Source organism: Triturus cristatus, chromosome 4_1 (genome assembly GCF_964204655.1).
Source record: "Triturus cristatus chromosome 4_1, aTriCri1.1, whole genome shotgun sequence".
NCBI classification, from domain to species: domain Eukaryota; kingdom Metazoa; phylum Chordata; class Amphibia; order Caudata; family Salamandridae; genus Triturus; species Triturus cristatus.
Window position 1 is genome coordinate 995,442,846 of NC_140585.1, and position 19,635 is coordinate 995,462,480.

The window sequence follows — 19,635 nt, forward strand, 5'->3', positions numbered from 1 at the left end:
CATTACAGAATCGTGGACTGATGAGGCATCTGGTCCGGATTTAGTCAAGGCTACGCCCCCTGGCTATGCTTGTCATACTTTAAATAGGCCTTCCAGGAGAGGTGGGGGGCTTGCTGTTATTCATCATTCTACCATTAATGCGACTTTTGAAAATGCATCCATCTCAGATTGTGAGGCACTTGAATTTTGTGTATATTACTCCCACCAGGCTACTTTTAAGGGGATTCTCCTTTATAGACCACCAGGCCTTAGGATGCCTTTTTTAACTTCAGTAGGAAATCTGCTAGAAAGAGGTATCTGTGCCAGTTCCTTTACTCTGCTGGGAGATTTTAATTTCTATCTAGAGGCCCCGGCTGACCCTGATACAGCGACTCTATTGAAATTTATGGAAAGTGTTAATTTTGATCAACGGGTTGTTGGCCCTACCCACACTGCAGGGCACACTCTGATGGGAGTTTTTCTAATAATCCGCAACTCTCGTTTACTGGCCTACTTCCCCTGGTCTGTTCTGACCATGTGGCTGTATGCTTCGAGTTGGCATTTTCTAGTCAACACGAGAAGAATAAATTAGTAAAGAAGCGACATTTAGAGCATGGAACAAAATTGAGGCTAAAGAGTTAGAAAATTTATTGAATGCTACTCTTCCTCACTTATCAATAGACATAGAAGAGGCGACCACCCAATACTCTAGATGGCTTGAGGCAGCCGGTAACAAGTTAGCGCCTGAAAGAATTTCACACTCTAATAGAGTACGACCCTCTGCTCCGTGGTATGGACAGGAATTAAAAGATCTTAAACAGAAGTGCAAGCTATTAGAGAGGAAGTGGAGAAAGGGATATAAAGCCCTGGAGAAAGAGGCATATAGACCAAATCTAGTAGCCTATAAACAACTTCTCCAAGCAACTAAGAAAACTTTCTTTGCCAATCGAATAAACTCCGCTATAAATTCATCTAAAGAACTTTTTAAAATAGTAATCAGCCTGGCATACCCGGGCACTTCCAATATCCCCTCGAGCCAGGAGCTTTGCGACAAAATAGCTAGATTCTTTTATAGTAAGGTGGAGGCTATTTTTGCCACATTTAATGGCCCCACAACAGATGGGAAATTAGATGTCGAAGAGAGGTACAAATTACGATCAGGCTCATACTTTATTTTTTTTTTTATTTTTTTTTAAAGACCTTTATTGCAGAGTTACACTGTACACAGCTTTAAAGCCTACAACCCAACGGGCCGGCCGCTAAGGTTATACTTTTGCAGGTAATATGCTCACACAGCCCTGTGCCGTCAACCCGGGGGTACGGCGGCGTTAACGGATGCAAGTGTATCCTGCTGTAGTGTATCCTGCTGTAGTGAAGGAAGTTGAAGGTCTCATTTTTGTGTGTCACCACTATACATCATGAGCACAGTGCCCCGCCGGGCGTAAAGAGGTCTAACAGTCAAACTCCCCCCTCCCCCCAACTACGGTCAACACTCAGCACCCCCTCTGTATTGCATGTCTTGGTAGTTTACCTCACGCAGCAACAAGAGCAGCAGGATTTCACACCTCCCCGGGGTCCTCTATTGCGACTGTGGGAGGCTCACAAATGCCCCCCCCTGTACTCATTCCACTTGGACCACACCTCGACCCATACTTTAGTTTTGATGAATTTGCACCTCTACTTATTAGTGAGACTCATAAGCTATTGATGTCCACTAAGTCAGGCTCTCCATAAGATCCATGTCCAGTGGCAGCCTTAAAGCTAGCTCCAGAACCGATTACGATATCGTTAACCACGATCATAAATGCCATGTTTAATAAAGGATATTTCCGGATAGCCTGGAAATCCGCATCGATCCTGCCTCTACTTAAGAAACCCAACCTAAACCCGAAGGATCCTTATAACTTTTGACCTATCTCGCGCATCCCTCTACCAGCTAAACTGGCAGAGAAAAGTATGAACGCACAACTTTCTACATACTTACTGGAAGCTCAAGTATTGGATCCAACTCAGTACAGGTTTAGGGCGGGTCATAGCACTGAGTCCGCGCTGGTAAAATCTACAGAGGAAATTAGGACCGCACTAGATCAGGGAGGCAAGGCCGCAATGATCATGCTGGACTTGTCGGCGGCCTTCGACACGGTCCATCACGATTTGTTGATGGACCGGTTGTGGGAATGTGGAGTACAAGGCAAAGCATGGGAACTCCTGAAGTCCTTCCTTTCAGACAGAAAGCAGACAGTGTCTCTTGGCACTTTTTGTTCTAAACCGTTTTCTCTGCCCTGTGGGGTCCCACAAGGTTCCTCCCTCAGTCCAACACTATTTAATGTATATGTGTCCTCTCTTGCCCCTTTGATCAGGTCATTTGGATTCGATCTTACATCCTATGCAGATGACACTCAGATTGTGGTGTCTCTGCGACCAGGGCAAGAGAGGGGGACAGAAGTACGATTTCATGATTGTATGGATGCAGTGGGTATATGGATGTCCCAGAACTGCTTAAAACTCAACTCAAGCAAGACGGAGGTCATTTTGTTTGGTAATGATCCCAAGTTCTGGACCCCAAGTTGGTGGCCAGTTTCGCTGGGCTTACTTCCAACCCCCTCCAAGAAAGTAAAGAACCTGGGAGTTTTTATTGATGATAGGCTTCAGTTTGAAGATCAAGTCAACTCAGTTGTTTCAGCTACCACATTTGCCCTGAGAACCTGTAAGAAAATGCTACAGTATCTTCCAAAGGAAAATCAACGCACAGTTGTGACTGCATTGACTATGACAAGGCTGGACTATTGCAACAGTCTTTACCTTAATATCCAGGAGCGTCTGTTGCACAGACTACAACTTCTACAGAACTCGGCAGCCAGACTGCTTACAGGGACACCTAAGTTCGCCTCTGTTTCTGGCGACATTGGAAGACTCCACTGGTTGCCTATTAAGAGACGGGTGCAATTTAAGTCACTCTGCACCGTTTTTAAAGCTCTTCACGAGACCGGCCCAGAACATCTGAAGCAGCAGTTTCAGTGGTATGTTCCAAATAGACCATTGCGATCCGTAGGAGCTAAATTGGTAGCAGTTCCAGCCTTAAAAAAAACTGGCTGGGGAGGCAGGAGTTTTCGCGTGGGGGCAGCCAAAGCTTGGAATACCCTCCTGTTTCAGCTTCGTAATAGCATGGATCTCATGGCTTTTAGAAAAGCCTTAAAAACATGCATGTTTAATGTGTAATATGTGGCTTTTTTGGTGAGCTCTTCGGGAGGTTCTTTGTAGATAGCGCCAGGACACCTTCGGGTAACAGTTTGCGCTTTAGAAATATTATAACACTGTTCCATGTGTTTCTGGCTCAATCGAACATGCTTCAGCGCAGAGGCGCAAATAGAGCTAAATTTCAGGGGGGGGCTAATAAAGACTTCAGGGGGGGGGGGCTAATTCTTCCAGCAATAGGCAGAGCGGAGATGCAGGGGCTCTAAGAAGGGGTTGAAAAAAAAACAAAGCCTCGTTAACAAGTAAATGGTCTTTTAAAGACATGTGAAGTACTCTGGTGCGACTACAATAAGAAGGACGCCAAACCAGCCAGTCTACAGCAGCTCAAAAACTGTCTGTGTGTGTGCATGGGAAGATGACTCAGCCCGGGCTGACACACACGACGGGGGGGGGGGGGGGGGTTGAAGCCCTTTGAGCCCTTTGGGCGTTGCGCGCCTACTTCAGTGCTTCCTGCATCCGCCAGTACCGGTCCGGGCCTCTGCTCCGTATACAACGTGACAAACCAAAGAGCACCATGCTTCTGGTGGGACAGTGTCGACCTGTCAACAATTTCCCTTGACTGTACGGTATTTCAAAACAGTTATCCGCTATCCTTTATTACAATGTTAACAGGCAGCGTTTGCCCAATAAATAAAGTTGAAAGGACTGGAGGCTGGAACGTGCACAGCCAATCAAACCAAAAGAACCATTGCCTCTAGTTGGAGGAGTGTTGCGATCTTGCATTCGTTAGAAGAGCTATGTATTGTGGGATTGGCTCTGTTAGCTTTTTATTGGCTGAGAGAGAGATTTTCCTTGGTTGGTGATTGGCTAATAAAAACTATTTACATTTCTTATTGGCTGTGATACCCCATCGAAGTGTATGCGACTCTGAGTGAAATACATGTTTTTTTGCTGATGTTGTTTTTTCATCATCTCCGTAAGTGTGTGGGTTAATTGAAATATAAAAAATATAAATTTTTGTGAGAAGGTCATGGGTATTGAAGTATCAGAGAGGGCTTAATGTCCCAAGTAAGTAGGATTGAGTCTGGTAAGCAGTCTTTTCTCCAAGCTGTTATTAAACAGACTAGATTGGTCATATCTGCAAGTCCCCATCGCTGTCCGTTGCGGTGAAACACCCAATTCAGACTGCTTAATTCATTTATCATAGTCTTGCCCCTCCTTTTTTGACACCACCCTGACTGGTTCTTATTTTGACCACTGAGAAAGGCTGCCATCTCAAGCCACTATTCAATAAGACTGGACTCATTCTGCACTGCGCCTTTCTGTACACACATTTCTTCTCTCTTCTGGAGTAGGGAAAGCATAGAGGCGAAAGGGGACAGAGAACCAAGGAGGATGAGAGAGGGCACTACGAATGTGGGTTGCACGGAAACACACAGCATCATGGAGCGCAGGGTTACAGAAAAGCCCACAGTGCAACAGAACAAAAAGGGGGGCATGTGCAGAGTCCGCATAATATTATCTATCTGTAACCAAACCGGACTCCAATATGTGGCTCAAACATGAATGCTCTGGCGAGATTTGACAAAGTGCATTAGAGTTGCAACAAAGGCTAAATAAAGTTAAAAAAGGAGGGCGCTGAAATTAAACATATGGCCAATAGTGAAAGGATCCATGTAGCAGGGGTTAGTCGCCAGCCGGAAACAAAACAGCCACAAGGTTCGGCAAATGTACACTATTCACCAATGAAAGCAATTGAATTTCTAAAGGCAGACCAAGCAACCGTTAAAAAATCGGTGGGTGTTTTCAAACCCACAGAGATATTACAGTATGCCTCGCAGAGCAGCGCATGGGCACTGATGTATGCTTGACCTAAAAATGAATAAGGATTGATCTTTTTATTCATATATATCAGCAGTATGTGCTGTAATAAGAAGTAGGGAATCATTGACAATGATTTGATTATGTAATATGTTACTGAATGACATCTCCATTCAAGATAACAACACTTGTGCACTTTATGTAGTCCTGCAAAAGGTAGAGAGCTTGGAGCAAAAAGAACATTGGTTGGCACAATTCCAGAATATTTGGTTACGAATGGGAAAAAGACTGCTAAACAGTTGAGATCCGCAAATGCAGGATTCTGACCTTGCATGGGGGCACATTTTTTACATGTGGGTGTTTGCAAAACTTTTTTAGGAGACAGGAATGTTTTATGAATTGATTCCTCTTGAGTGGAAATATTAATGGGTATATTTCTGAAAGTCAGAAGAAATAGAAATTGAGTGCAAATACTCTAAACAGAGAAATATTCTTCAGTTTTGATAACCCCCATCCTTTACCCTCCTTCATTCTAGGGTGTTCTAATCCACTTATAACCCTAGAAAGTCCCCCTTGGACATCCCACTTTCCACACACATTAGATTTACTTACAAAGAAACCTCCATGTGAGTAAATCATGTAAGAGTGCAGACCTGCATTCTGTGAATTACAAAAGTAATTTTTCACTTGTAAAAAAGCTGTTTGCACAGATTTGAGGTATACATGCACAAATGGCTTTCTGAAGAAGACCCTGAATGTGGCTTGAGTGTTTACTCTTGGACTTTGGGACTTATGGGTTTAATTAGCCACATATATACACATTTGAACGGGAACGCACTTATATGGAAGCATTCTGACAGATTCACACCATTTGATTGGCTATATTTTCCCAAAGGAAAATATTTTTATAAAAAAGAATTTTTCTTAAACATGTTGGATAAAAGAATCTACATCACGTTGAAGCAAAGTCAAAGCATCGTTAAAATGATTTTCTCATTGAAGTGAAATATCATTTAAAAGTAAATTGAATCACGTCTCCATTTAACCTCAAACTTCGAAATATCTCAAGATAGAGGAAGGAAATACCTGTCAAAACTGTAATTCATCTCAGGCACAAGTGTGGAGCATTGATGAGGTGGCTGGATTCTTTTTCTCCTGAAATATTATTTGTACAAGAGACTACTCTCAATGTTAATGTGCCAAAGGCTCACATACCAAGGCTATCTCCACATGCTTTGTTTACCTCAGCTGGCCTTGCAGTAAGAGGAGTTGCAATTTATCCAGGCAGAGGTTTTGACTGCGATCTTAGCGATATCCAGAGGGTTGTTCATTGTGGGTTAAAGTTAGCCTTCATGTGTTCCCCCTAAAGTCAGTAGTAAACTATTATGCCCAGTGATGGATGAGCCCGAACCATAGCAGCAGATATATAAGAATGCGTTGGGGGCAGTCGGGCCGATTATATTGGGGGGGATGATAATTACATCCAGGAGCTTGCCAAGGATCCTTCCAATAAAACAAAAAAACAATTAAAATCTAAAACTAAAAAGGTAATTGATACCCTTAAGAAGGATTTCCGTTTGGTAGATCCATGAAGGTCTGACCACCCTGGTTTTAAACTACTCACTTGTTTTTCAGGTCGGTATCAGACCACCTCTTGTATTGATGTTACGTTATCATTCGATTACTAGGGCAGGCTCCAATATTTGGCCTAATTATTTTTCTGACCATTCGCTTATTTCAGTTAATATAGAAGTAGGGGCAACTTGGAACGATAGGCCCAGGTGGCAGTTGGACCGCTCTTTACTATCGGATCAACAATAGCTTATTGGTATGAGAAAATTTATCCTGGAATTGTTTCAGCAAAATAAAAGGTACGCCATCCTGTTTTTCTATATGGGAAGCTATTAAGGCCTCAGCTAGAGGGCAAATTATATCTTATCAGACAAATCAACATAGGGAGCGCGACAAAAAATTGCTCAACTGCAAATATCTGTAGATCAAGCATCACGAATAAGTAGATATTCATGGACCTATCCACACACCAAGCAGACTTTAAGGGATTTTTTTGTGAGCAAGAAATTACTAGCTCTAGGGCCTTTCATTAGCAATTATATGAGGAAAGTCAGCAAATTGGGAGGTTTTTGCCCTGGTTAGCTTAGGAAAAACAAGAGGCTGCGTTTGTTAAGAAATTGAAAAAGCCAATTTCCTGGGACACAGTAGTGGATAAGAATCGAGTCTCTGAGCTCTTTGTAGAGCTTTATAAGCATGTATGTGAAACCAGTTATTCCACTTCCCACTTAAGTTTAGCTCAGTATTTTCAGGCTATTAGAATACTATCTCTTGGAGAGAATCAGGTGGACCAATTTATAACCACTTTTGCACTCAAAGAGACCTAATGGCAAGGCCTATGGTAATGATGGCTTTTTAGCCAAATTTTATAAAACATTCGCTGTTGAATTATTGCCTTTCTTGATTGAATTATTCAATCATATTAAAGATGAAGGTGAACTCTCATCCTATTTTCAGGAATCAACAATAGTCAGCTTTTTAAAAAAAGGGCAAGGGTCCTGAGGATGTAAATGACTACAGGCCATTTAGTTTGCTCAACGCTGATTATAAACTGTTCATGAAACTATAGGCAATTCACATCACTCCACTTGCTGAGGTTTTAATTCACAGGGATTAGATAGGATTTATAGCAGGTCGGATGATGGCTGCAAATACAGCTTTTTTGCTTCAGGCAATTGATTTCTTCTCAGTTAATCAGACAAAGGCTGTAGTTATAATGGTTGATGCGGAAAAAGCCTTTGATCTGATTAACTGGGATGCGTTATTCTTTGGTCTGGAAAGATTTGGATTACACCAGCGCTTTATTAGAATGTTATCTAATGTCTATCATGGGGAAAATGCCCACATTTTTGTTAACTCCCATCTAGCAAGCCCTGTGGCGATAAATAGGGGGACCCGACAGGGGTGTCCCCTTTCGCCGATGGTATTTACTTTTTTTTATAGAACCTCTGGCAATCAGGATTAGGGCCTTCCAGGCAATTGAGGCTCCTCTTTCAGAGATGACAAAGTTAAAAATGTTTGTGGACGATGTTATCCTTTATTTGGAACTAGAAAAGTGCAATATTTTGCAGGTTTTGGAGGAATTTGATAGTTTTAAGGTTATTGGGGTATATAAGATCAATTCAATAAAAATAGAAGCTCTGCTTACTAATTTTCTACTGATGCTCTACCGGACCTTTTACAACCACAAGCCCAAGACACATTGCTGCTTGTTACCTAGGGGTCTATGTCACCCAAGAATTTGCAAAACATTTTCAATCAAACTATCTCCCAATGTGTTATAAAACCAAGGTGCTGCTTAATAGATGGAATGTGCTTCCTTTGACCTTGGTCTGCAGAGTTGCTCGTATAAAGATGTCAGTTCCTCTGTTGTTACATATTAAAGTGAACAGCAGCTATTTTGCTGACTTCGATGTGATTTTTAGGCAGTTCATCTGGAACAACAAAGTGCCCAAGGTGAAATATTCTGCTTAACAGTTGGATACCTTATGAGGTGGGTTGGCCTTTCCCCATTTTCAGAGCTATTATCAGGCAGCCCTTTTATATTTGTGTGCAAGGGTTCTGGATGGCAAAAGCATTATTGATTCCTTTCTTCTTGATAAAATGATGCAGGATGTTGGCACTCAACTGCCATTGTTTTATTAAGGTTCTGAAATTTTCAAAACGTAGTAGATATAAGGTTTTATTAGGTTTGAGGATTAGGTTTGAGATTATATATCATTTTCATAAAGTTTCCTCAGGCTGGATGTCTCTCACACTTCAGGAATTAGGGCATTTGAGTTTAACCATTTACCTGGCTGAAGTGAGTCTTTGGGGCCATTCTGGGTTCAGAGAGTTGAGGCATTTTCTTTTGCAAGGTAGATGGATGACATGGCTTGAGATTTTGGCTCGTGAAGATGCGCCACAACTTTTTCTGGGCTATCATCAGATTTTTCCTTTATCAAGGGCTCAACTCATTGATCCCAGTCTGGGTAACCAATCTCTATTTCAAACTATTTTAGATCTATGATGGTTGGGAGAGGGTATTGTCATTGGTAATACGGAATTTAGAGCGGCAATCTGATATTATTAAGAATATTTTATAAAGCATCCATATAACAGCACACTGTTAGTGCAAGACCTCTGACCTCCTGGTCAGGGACTCTGCTCTCTGCCCCAGCAGATCCGCTGTTGTGCGGCTGCCCCCTACACCTCTCTGAGAAGGTAGGTGTTCGAGGCCCTCCTCCACCCGCATGCTCCTGCCTGTGCCTCATCCCTGGTGGTCAGTGGGAGAGCCTTGCTCTTCTGATGGTCCGCTGTTATCTGTCTTTGTATTTGTGCCTGTTTTCTGTCTTTCATCTGACTTTTTGTTATTGTGCCTTTGTAAATGTTATTTTCTGTATTTCTGTTTATTTTGCCTGTTTACATTTTTTGCTTGTACCTGTGCCATTGTTTGCATCCTCCATGCCAATTTTGCTGCCCTTTCCTGCCACGAATGCCCCAGCGGCCCCTTCTCCCTTCCGGTTCCCACCTCCCAGCTGCACTTCCCTTCCCCTTCCCTATTCAATGGCAGCTGCTGAGCGGCCGCGCCGCTGGCGTGCCGAAGGCATGCCAAAGGCAGGCCTGTCTGCGCCCGTCCACGACCTGACCGTGACCAGTGCCAGGGACCCTGGCTCTTCGACCACCCACTGCTACGACTCTGTTGACCGCCACACACTCAACCCCGGAAGGAACAGCAACTGCCAGCTGTCCACGCTGAACACCACCCACGGCCAGTTCTCCTGCTGACACTGCCGACAAACCTTCACCATCCTCCGCACCCTACGCCCTCATGCCAGACACCAGCACCCCTGAAGCCCTGAGGTGCATCCTCCTCAATGTGCGCTCCCTGCGCAGACATGCTGTAGAAAACTGGGACCTCCTTGACACCCTCTTGCCAGACGTTGCCTTCTTCACGGAAACCTTGAATAACCCCACCTCCGCCCGACATTGCCACCGCGATCCCAGAGGGTTACAAGTTCCAGAGGAAGGACCACCCCAACCGCCAAGGAGGGTGTCTCACCATCGCACACAAGAGATCCCTCCGACTCACCACCTCCAGCATGAGCGACTACCCATCCACTACCGAACACCTCCATTTCCAGATCCAGACTAGCCCCATTACGACCTTACATAGCACCCTCACCTACAGACCACAAACCGCATTCACCACTACCATTGCCAACGTCCATCATCGCGCCCCACGCCATCGCCTCCATGGACTACTACTCATCGGAGGCCTCAACTTCCACCTCGACAACCCCAGTGACCTCCCAACTCTGCCACCCTCCTGGAGAACATTGCCAACCTCGGACTGAAACCGCTCGTCACCATCCCCACCCACAAGGCTGTGCACACCCTCAACCCCATCTTTGTAGGAGGCAACAACATTCACTTCAGCCTCACCACACAACCCCACTGGACGGACCACCACTGCGTACACTTCTCTTTTGACAAAGCCACTGCCCCTAAACCTACACTATGCCTGCCGCAAAAGAACTGGAGCAAGGTCACCGAGGAGCACCTCAACTCCACCCTTTTCCACGATCCCCCCACCCCAACCGATGCCAACTCGCAGCCAAAGAACTTCACAGATGGATCACCAACTGCGCAGACATACTCGCCCCCCTCCGCAACCCCGACAGACAGTGCCCCAGGAAGGCCACCTGGATAACCGCCGTCCTCCAAGAATCCAGACGCACCTGCAGACGTCTGGAGAAGCTATGCAGAAACAGCAAAACCTCGGAAGACCGTACCACCTACAAGAATGCCATAACGGAATACCAGCAACTCATCAGATCCACCAAAAGGACCTTCATCCAAAACAAAATCCACAGCAACGCCAGCAACTCCAAGGAACTCTTCAGCATCTTTCAGGAATTCACCAAGCCCCCCAGCAAAGCCATGGATGTCACACCCTCCCAGGACCTCTGCAACAAACTTGGCTCCTACTTCCACCTGAAATTAATATCCCTCTATGACAACTTTAATTAACACACTCCGGACACCGAACCTATTGCTCCCCTCAGCAACGGCAGTCAGCCTACCATCTCCTCCAGGACCCCAGTCACCACCGAAGACACCGCATCGACCATGAAAGTCATTCACTCAGGAGCCCCCACCGACCCCTGCCCTCTGCACATCTTCCACAGAGCCGCCGCTGCCATAGCACCTGTGCTATGATGCACCATCAATGCCACCTTTGAAGCAGGCATATTCCCCAATGACTGGAAATGCTCAGAAGTCAAGCCTCTCCTCAAGAAGCCCTCATCAGCTCCGCTGAACCTCAAGAACTACCGACCCGTCTCTCTTCTCCCTTTCACGGCCAGAGTCACAGAGAAGATCGTCAACGTCCATCTAACGAACTTCATCGAAGATAACCCCATCCTCCACCCCTCCCAATCTGGATTCCACAGCAACCACAGCACCAAGACTGCCCTACACGCCGCCACAGATGACATTCGTACCCTCTTCGACCAAGGCCACACCGCGGTCCTGATCCTGTTTGACCTCTCTGCAGCCTTCGACACCGTCTCCCACCGCACTCTCACCACCAGACTCCATGACACCAGCATACAGGGAGCTGCCCTCGACTGGCTCCGCTCCTTCCTCATCTTCATCGGTAGAACCCAAAGAATCAGACTCACGCACTTCCTCTCCGAACCCACAGAGATCACCTGCAGAGTGCCCCAGGAATCGTCGCTCAGCCACACCCTCTTCAACATCTACATCTCGCCGCCATCGTGAAACAGCATGGACTCAGAATAGTATCCTATGCTGATGACACCCAGATCATCCGCTCCCTCACCAAGGACCCCCACACCACCAGACTCAGCTTCCAGGAATGAATGAAGGACGTTGCATCCTGGATGAGCAGCAGCTGCCTGAAGCTCAACTCGGCGAAGACAGAAGTCCTCGTCCTTGGACCCTCCTCCTCTGCATGGGACAACACACCTGGTAGCCCGCCGCCCTCGGCAGACCCCCCACCGCCATGGACCATGCCCGGAACCTCAGCATCATACTCAACTCCTCCCTCACCATGACCCGACAGATCAACTCCGCCACCTCCACCTACTTCAACACCCTCCGCATCCTTTGCAAGACCTTCAAATGGAACCTCCCGAATCCAAAAAGAATGTCACCCATGCACTCAGAACCAGCAGCCTGGACTTTGGAAACGCCCTCTATGTCGAAATCAACAAACCCCTGCTCCACAATCGCCAGACCATACAGAACACCTCAGTCAGAATTGTCCTCGGGATCCCTTGACATGAACACATCACCCAACACCTGTGAGACCTCCACTGGCTCCCCGTCGAGAAGAGAATAACTTTCAAGATACTCACCCACGCCTACAAATGCCTCCACAATACCGGACCCCAATATCTCAACGAAAGAATCTCCTTCCATGTACTAAAGAGAAACCTCCAATCCGCTGACCTCCCTGAAACCCTGCACTTCCGGTGAGATAGAACAGGTTGAAGAGCCTTCTCCTACATCGCGACAAAGACCTGGAACAAGTTCCCTATCACCATCAGACGTGCCCCCACTCTGCACACCTTCAGGAAGAGCCTCAAGACCTGGTTCTTCGGCGGATTCGGAACTGCACCCCCCCCAGCACCTTGAGACCCTCACGGGTGAGTAGCGCGCTTCATAATTCCTTGATTGATTGACTGACTGACATTTTTCTGAGGGAAGTGGCAGACCATATCAGTTTTAGGACATAAGTCATTGAGAGCAGCGAATTTTAAGAGGACGTCGTTCCTATCCTTGGAGGCATATTATACTCCCGCAGCCTTGAATAGAATGTATCCGACACTGGACAATTGTTATTTTCATTGTAAGAAGCAGGGCGAAGGGTGCTGGTTGCACATTTTTTATTCTTGCCCTATGTTAATTCTCTTTTGGAGTTGGTTGTCTATGGTTTTGAGTTCTGCCATGGGGGTAACGATTGATTTAGATCCTGCCTTGGTAATCTGTTTTTTTTTTAAAATGGGCAATCTGTAAATTTGGTAAAAGCAGGGCAGAGGTTCTTGTCAATTGTTTTTATTAATGCTTTTTTTTGTTGCAAATATGTCAAACCTGTAAGGTTCCTTTCTATCAAGAATGGCTGAATAAAATGATCAGAATACATCAATTTGAGGAAGCCTATGCAAAGAGGGTCTGGGGCTTAAAGCAATGTAATGCCTCCTGGCAGTATTTCGACTTGATTGCAAACCAGGGACTGGGGGGGCAGCATAATTTGAGATCCCCTTAAGTTGAAATATTCCTTTAAGAAAAGGGCTATAGTTATTTTTTTTAATGGGCTATAGGCCGAAGGATCGATCTAATCTAGTGAGATGGAAATATTAATATTGGTTTCTGTACTTTATAGTTGAAGTGACTTTTGGGCACTAGTTCACTTTCCACATACACATATACTTTATTATATTTATAAAGAACTGTAGGTCTTGTATATTAATTAATTTTATATGTCCTTGAGGTCGGGGCCACAGTTCTTCTTAATATGACACGGTTTTAGATGATTTAATCCAGGTTGATTGAAAACAGGTTGATTGAATACATCATTGCTGGTTTGCTGCACTTTTTTGTTGAAGTATCTTTATATTCGGCATTCATATAGTGATGGGAGCCCTTTTTGATACTATTTTGTTTTTTCATTAAGCACTTTATTATATCACTAATGCATTTTCATAATGAATATTATTGATCTTTTAATGCGCTTTATAAACTTTCCATCTGCACTTTATTATATCTAAAAGGAAGAGCAGTAATGAATATTTTCTAAAACGTTTGTCTTACTGTGCATTTTTCGGAAACCTTACAAATTATTTTCTAGATATCCTGCATTTATCAATAGGTTTAAAAGGTCTTTTTCTGAATGTTATTTTCTTTTGTTGGTTTATATTTTTTATGTTTACCCCCATTATTGTTATTTGTAATCATAATTGATGAGTTAAATGTTTTGTCTTCATAAAATTCAGCTAAATATTTTTTTTAAAAATCAGTACTTCATCTCTGTGTTTCTGCTTCCTTTCAGAGTGCAAATTCAATCAGGAAACTAGTGAGTATCAAGTTCTCTCAGAATGCAATTGTATTTGCATATTAGACACTTAGATGTTTGTTTCAAAAGGTATTTCTGGCTTGAAGGCCTTGAACTAAAGTTTACAATTTTATCCCATGAGGTACCCGCTGGAGGCACATCGGGGCTTTGTTTTAAGAAGTTAAATGTAACCACCCCCAGCTTTAAAGTTCTTGTGAATCGTTTGTCGAGAAAGGTGAGTGTAGCTATTTGCCGTTTCGTTTTTCTGTATTTTAATAGCACTGTCATTCTTTCTAGTGTCTTGGGGAAAGCACACACCACTTTTAACTGTACTGCTTTTTCTGAAACCCTCAGTGCTTATAAATGTTAAATGTTTTACATCAGGAGCGATGCATTGCTGATTAGAATGCCTTCAAACTTCCTTTTCTCATCTCACACCAGATACCGAACACTTAATTTTGATCCCACAGGATAGAGTGTTTAATGGTTTGATACTTTGCAACATTAGCAATTAAAGAATTCAAAGATCCTTTTCATATTGAGAGCTAAAAATGTTTTCATGTTTAATTGTCTCATAACTTGGGAGGAAGATGCCTCCGTCTTGAAATGAGCTGTTACTGATCTCCCACAGTGTCCAACAATTTAGAGTCTAAAATAAAATCAGGTTCATGTGCTGAACTCAGGCTCTTAACTTTTGTAGCTTGGCAAAAACAACAGGTCTTCCTCAGAAAAAGGGCATCTGATATATCAGCAGAAGTATAAAACATTGCAACTAAAAAATAATCATGACAACCCCCTCCCAATCAATTTAGTAAAAAAACATTTAAATTATAAAAATAAAAATGAAATAATTGTAGGGAATAAGATAATGCCAGATTTTGGAAATGAGAAAAAAGTGCAATAGAGAATCATTGTTGGCAAAACACCAATAAATGTGCCCCAGTTAAAACATACAGGACCCTATTCACAAAGGTAGACTCATGTAAATAGACGTTAACAACCAAATGCACCTTTTTATACCTGGGTTGGCATATATGTATTTATTGCAGCAGATTTCTCTGCCATGAGTGCAGGGAAGACTACCTTAGTGCCTCCCATTCAAGGGGTGGGAGGTGGGCTGTTCCAAGAAGCAGTTTTCCTGGGAAATGTGGGAACACCCACACAGATGTATGATTGTGGGCATTCCAAAAATATTTTGCAACCTCTTCTCACCTTGGAAATGCCGACAGATTTGCTCCGGCATTGGACTTGATTACCTCTCCTTCCATCATGGAAAGAGGACCGGATCCCCTAAGACTTGCTGAAGTTGTAGGAGAACATTCTCCTCAAGGAAAAATATTTTGTCCCCAGAGAACAAAGTGCATTTGCACAGGAGGTTCCATTCTCCACTATGGAGAACTCTATACAGGGAGAATAGGAGCCTTTAATAAAACCATGTGACACTTTCAGAAACCAGCACTTGGGATGTGAGAACAACAAAAGAGCTAGATGAGAGGTTTAGAAAAGCCAAAAAGGAAAATAATTATGAACAAATGATTGACTATGGAGACTAATGCAAAAAGAACAATTGATGGACGGAATGTTGAACAATGTCAAACATTTACCCCCAGTACAGAAATCGTTTTTTTGATTTAGCTACTCTAAGACCTCTCCTTTTTTGGGGTAAGATTGTGGTCAACCCCAAAATTACCACTTATGGGCTTGCTAGGTAAGAACTACTGAATTCAGGGAAGTGTAATCTCATCCAATTCCAATGGTTTTCACACATTAAATCACACCTTAACAGCCTAGGTTTGAGCATGTTTTCAAGTAACTCATCATTGATAAATAACAATACTAAAGTTGTAATTGAAGCGGTATCCTGGTAAAGCTTTACTGATTCACATCACAGTAATGCTAAACCAGGAGGCTTGGTGGATGGTTGTCTGTCTATCAAACCTGTACCTTCACTTGGATGCATATTTACCACCTCAGACATGTACCTTGTTTATAAAATGTGGGCTGGGCACACTATTGGTCAATAAATTTACATGTAAAGTGAAAACCAAATCTGACCATATCCCCACAATGCGCACTTTCTAACTATGTAATCGTCGATGCAGAACATTACATTGTGCATGTGTCGCTATTTTGATTTTGTATTTTGCGCATTGCTTAGTTACTGGTTGAAGTCTACAACTGCATCACAAAACATTTTGTGCACATTGTACGGCATAGTTACTGCACACACTGTACGATTTTGCAATTATCCTATCAGTCTGTCTAAATTAGAACAGGTGTAAAAACTAAAAACTCAGTAGCTTCGAAAAGGTCCAAGCATTTTCTTTAGTCGACCTGCAACAATTAAACAGAAGCAAAATAATTTTATGCTCTTGTATTTTTTTATTATGATCTTTCCATTGGTCTTCTGAATGAAGTGGTCAAATCAACGACTTTCCTGCTTTGTCTTAAGCTTTTACCTTTTGGAAACATTTCAACGAATACTGATTCAAGGTGCATGTAACTTATAATACCAATCACTTTGCTTTCTTCAGTCGTTGGTGAACTTCCTGTTCACCAACAAAAAACCAGCGTCCGATTGACTCACAAAGGTATTTTCGTCTGTAAACATATGCTGATGGACAAAGAAGGTCTGGATTAATACCTGCTAGACATTGGTAAAAGGATACTTAGAAAGTATAAATCCATTTTCTCCTGTGCAATTGAATGCCACAAATGCGTACAATTACGAAGACGTAACATGCATGAAGGGCTGGGAAAAACCCATAACCTTGGGAGTTTCAAATATCTAGAAACATGAGAATTCACAAACTACATTCCCACCCATTTCCACCCTTGAAAGGGTCGGAGATATGCTCCTGCAAAGGGCTGAAGTAAGAACCTTTCCATAACGGGAAGAGGAACAGATCCATACTTGCAGGAGGTATAGAGGAAAAAAACACTTTTCCCTGTGGAGAAAAAAACAAATGAAGTGTGCAATTAAATATAAATAGGCGCTGGTGTTCCCCAGTGAGAACTTGCATTCTGCTTACAATTCAGCATTGTGGGAATACCCTTGCCTAAAACGTCACATGACTTACCAAGTAGTACACTTCGAAATCTGCAATGCTACAACTTTTGAAGTATGTAACTGCCAATGTGTGTAACTGCCTGCAAATGTACATTCAAGCGGGAGAGAAAATCTCCGGATTCACTTTCACGGTTTTTATGAATCAGAAGCTCTGTCCATGGTTTTAGGTCTCCATAATTCAAATTAACGAGACTAATATTTAATTTATCTTAATTCCATACAATAATTTAAGATGCTTTCCCAAAATTGTACTTTCCTTTTTAAGTTATTTTCTTTTGTGAATGTTTTGAAGATGTTTATGGAAAGTATATATTCTTGTTATTTTGTCAAATGAACATCTCTCTATTGCAAATTTCTTCTCTTCATAGTTCACTGTGACTAGAATAAATTTAAGAAGTGGCTCTTGTTCGTGTATTTGAAAGATTCATATTCTGTCCTCGGTTGTTTAAAGTTCCTGCCCTGTCCCAAAATTATTTTGTGTCATTTTAGGTAGAAGTGAATTCATTAAGTCAACCACTGCCTTTTTCCAAGAATGGACTATGCATTCAAGATACTGGTGCGATGTACGTCATCAATACACCTGCTGGTGTCAGTATTAAATGGGCTCATGTCACAGGAATTATCGATATACAATATGGGCTGCATTCCAACACATCAACAAAGACAGAGGGTCTTTGTGGTAAGGTTAAATTCTCTATTTGTTTTTTATGCCAGTTTATTGTTAGTTGAAGTCATTTTACGCTATCCTTGCATCAATTAACCCGGACAATCCACAGCTTAATATCCGGTTCACCTGGTTTGTCACAGGAACAGCAAGAACATTTATACACAGTAAGAGCAAGCAAGTCAACAACGGTTAATTATTACAGGCCAGATTAAGCCCCACATTTTTCCACTTGATTTGCACACTCGTCCGCACCACTCAAGAGCAGCAGATCACGGCCTCTGGCGTATGGACTATCTTGCTTTCTTGTGTATCCCTGGAACTTTCAAATTAGTATATGCAGGGATTGTATTATATAAATGGAATTGCATCACCAGGGACTTTACCACAAATATGGAATTACATTACAGCATTATTAATTATTGCCTTTTAATAACTAATGTCTGCCTGTGGCCCTAGCAGATGATAAAATTAGAATGGATAACTATGGTTCTTAACTGTTTTTTACTTACTTTAAAAAAAATAAAATAAAGGGTCATACTGTTTAGATGAGTTAATACTTTTTATTATCACAATAAACAGGTTTCTAGGATCTTAAATTATTTTCTGATGAATCTTATCTTTTTACTCGTTGTGATGGTACAAATGTAAATATCTTAATAACCATTCTTGATATACGTTTTTTATTATGGAAGCATGTTCACCATTGTAATGATTTTTTAAAATCAAACAATAAAGTATTTCTTTCTTCATTTTACGTATGTCACAACCAAAACCTCAATACAGCCCGACTAAATTGCCTTTATCACTACATCCACCATGATCATTATCTGGGCATGCCATTCCTTTGACTGTGCATGCTTAGTATTGCAAAACCAGTACTACCAATTTAGGTGATAGAGGTAATGGCAAACAGACGTGATGGTCAATGAAACGGTAAGGAAAATGGAATGGCCAGTCTAAATAATAGTGCCCATGGAATGTGGTGTACTCTTTGTAGCACTTGTGTAGAGTCTAAGACTAAGGCGGTCATTTAGAGTTAGGTGGAGTGAGAGCAGTGCCTTAAATAAGCGGTGCTCCAGCCTGCCAAACTTATGACCCCCCCATTTATACCTTAATTACGAGTTGCTGGTTTAGTTCTGTGGGCCAGGTGCCAACGTTTACTGGGCAGGTCGGAATTATGAGTTCAGTTGGAAGACCAGCAGGCGAACCTTCGAGGTGGAATACAAAATGCGGAAAGTGTCTCAGTGAGTCCGATTTCAGCCATTCCTAAAAAACTCATTATCCCTGTTAATTTTCTTCCTTCAAAATGATGAGAACCTTCAGTAACAGTAAATCGATGTGAGGGCAAGTCCACTTGAATTGAGGACCTTAGAGTTGGGAGAACCACTAGCTTTCCTTTGGTTGATCCCCAGCCTGCTCTATCACTGGAGACCCTTGATGTGGTGGCCTGTCAAAAACTGGCTCAATAAGCCACAGTGTAGGTCACTACATTGTCCTGCCTGCCTCATGTGGACAATGAGGTCCCATGCAGAGAAATTAAATAATGAACCTGATGCACATGGAGAAGGCTTCTGCACTTCCATGCCATTGTTATTTTAGTTTTTCAAAAACAAACCTGATTTGAGCAAACTGCTGCACTCTGTTTCTATAGTCTCATGTTTTGTTATTAAGGGGTCATTTTCAAGGTTATATGTTTGCTCTGAAGCAAGAATGTTATGCTTGAGGCTGCCACCAGAGTGTTAAAATCTACTTGTATTTATTTTATTTACAATA

General features: G+C 42.7%; 1 protein-coding gene across 1 annotated transcript in view; it reads left to right on the plus strand.

Annotated features, from left to right (window-relative positions):
- OTOGL (otogelin like) overlaps positions 1–19,635 on the plus strand; it is a 939,358-nt gene that overhangs the window by 688,988 nt on the left and 230,735 nt on the right. The window contains exons 40-42 of the mRNA XM_085653920.1: positions 14,123–14,146; positions 14,268–14,360; positions 17,685–17,874. Of these exons, the coding sequence (XP_085510046.1) occupies positions 14,123–14,146; positions 14,268–14,360; positions 17,685–17,874 (307 nt within the window). The remainder of the gene's footprint in view (positions 1–14,122; positions 14,147–14,267; positions 14,361–17,684; positions 17,875–19,635) is intronic.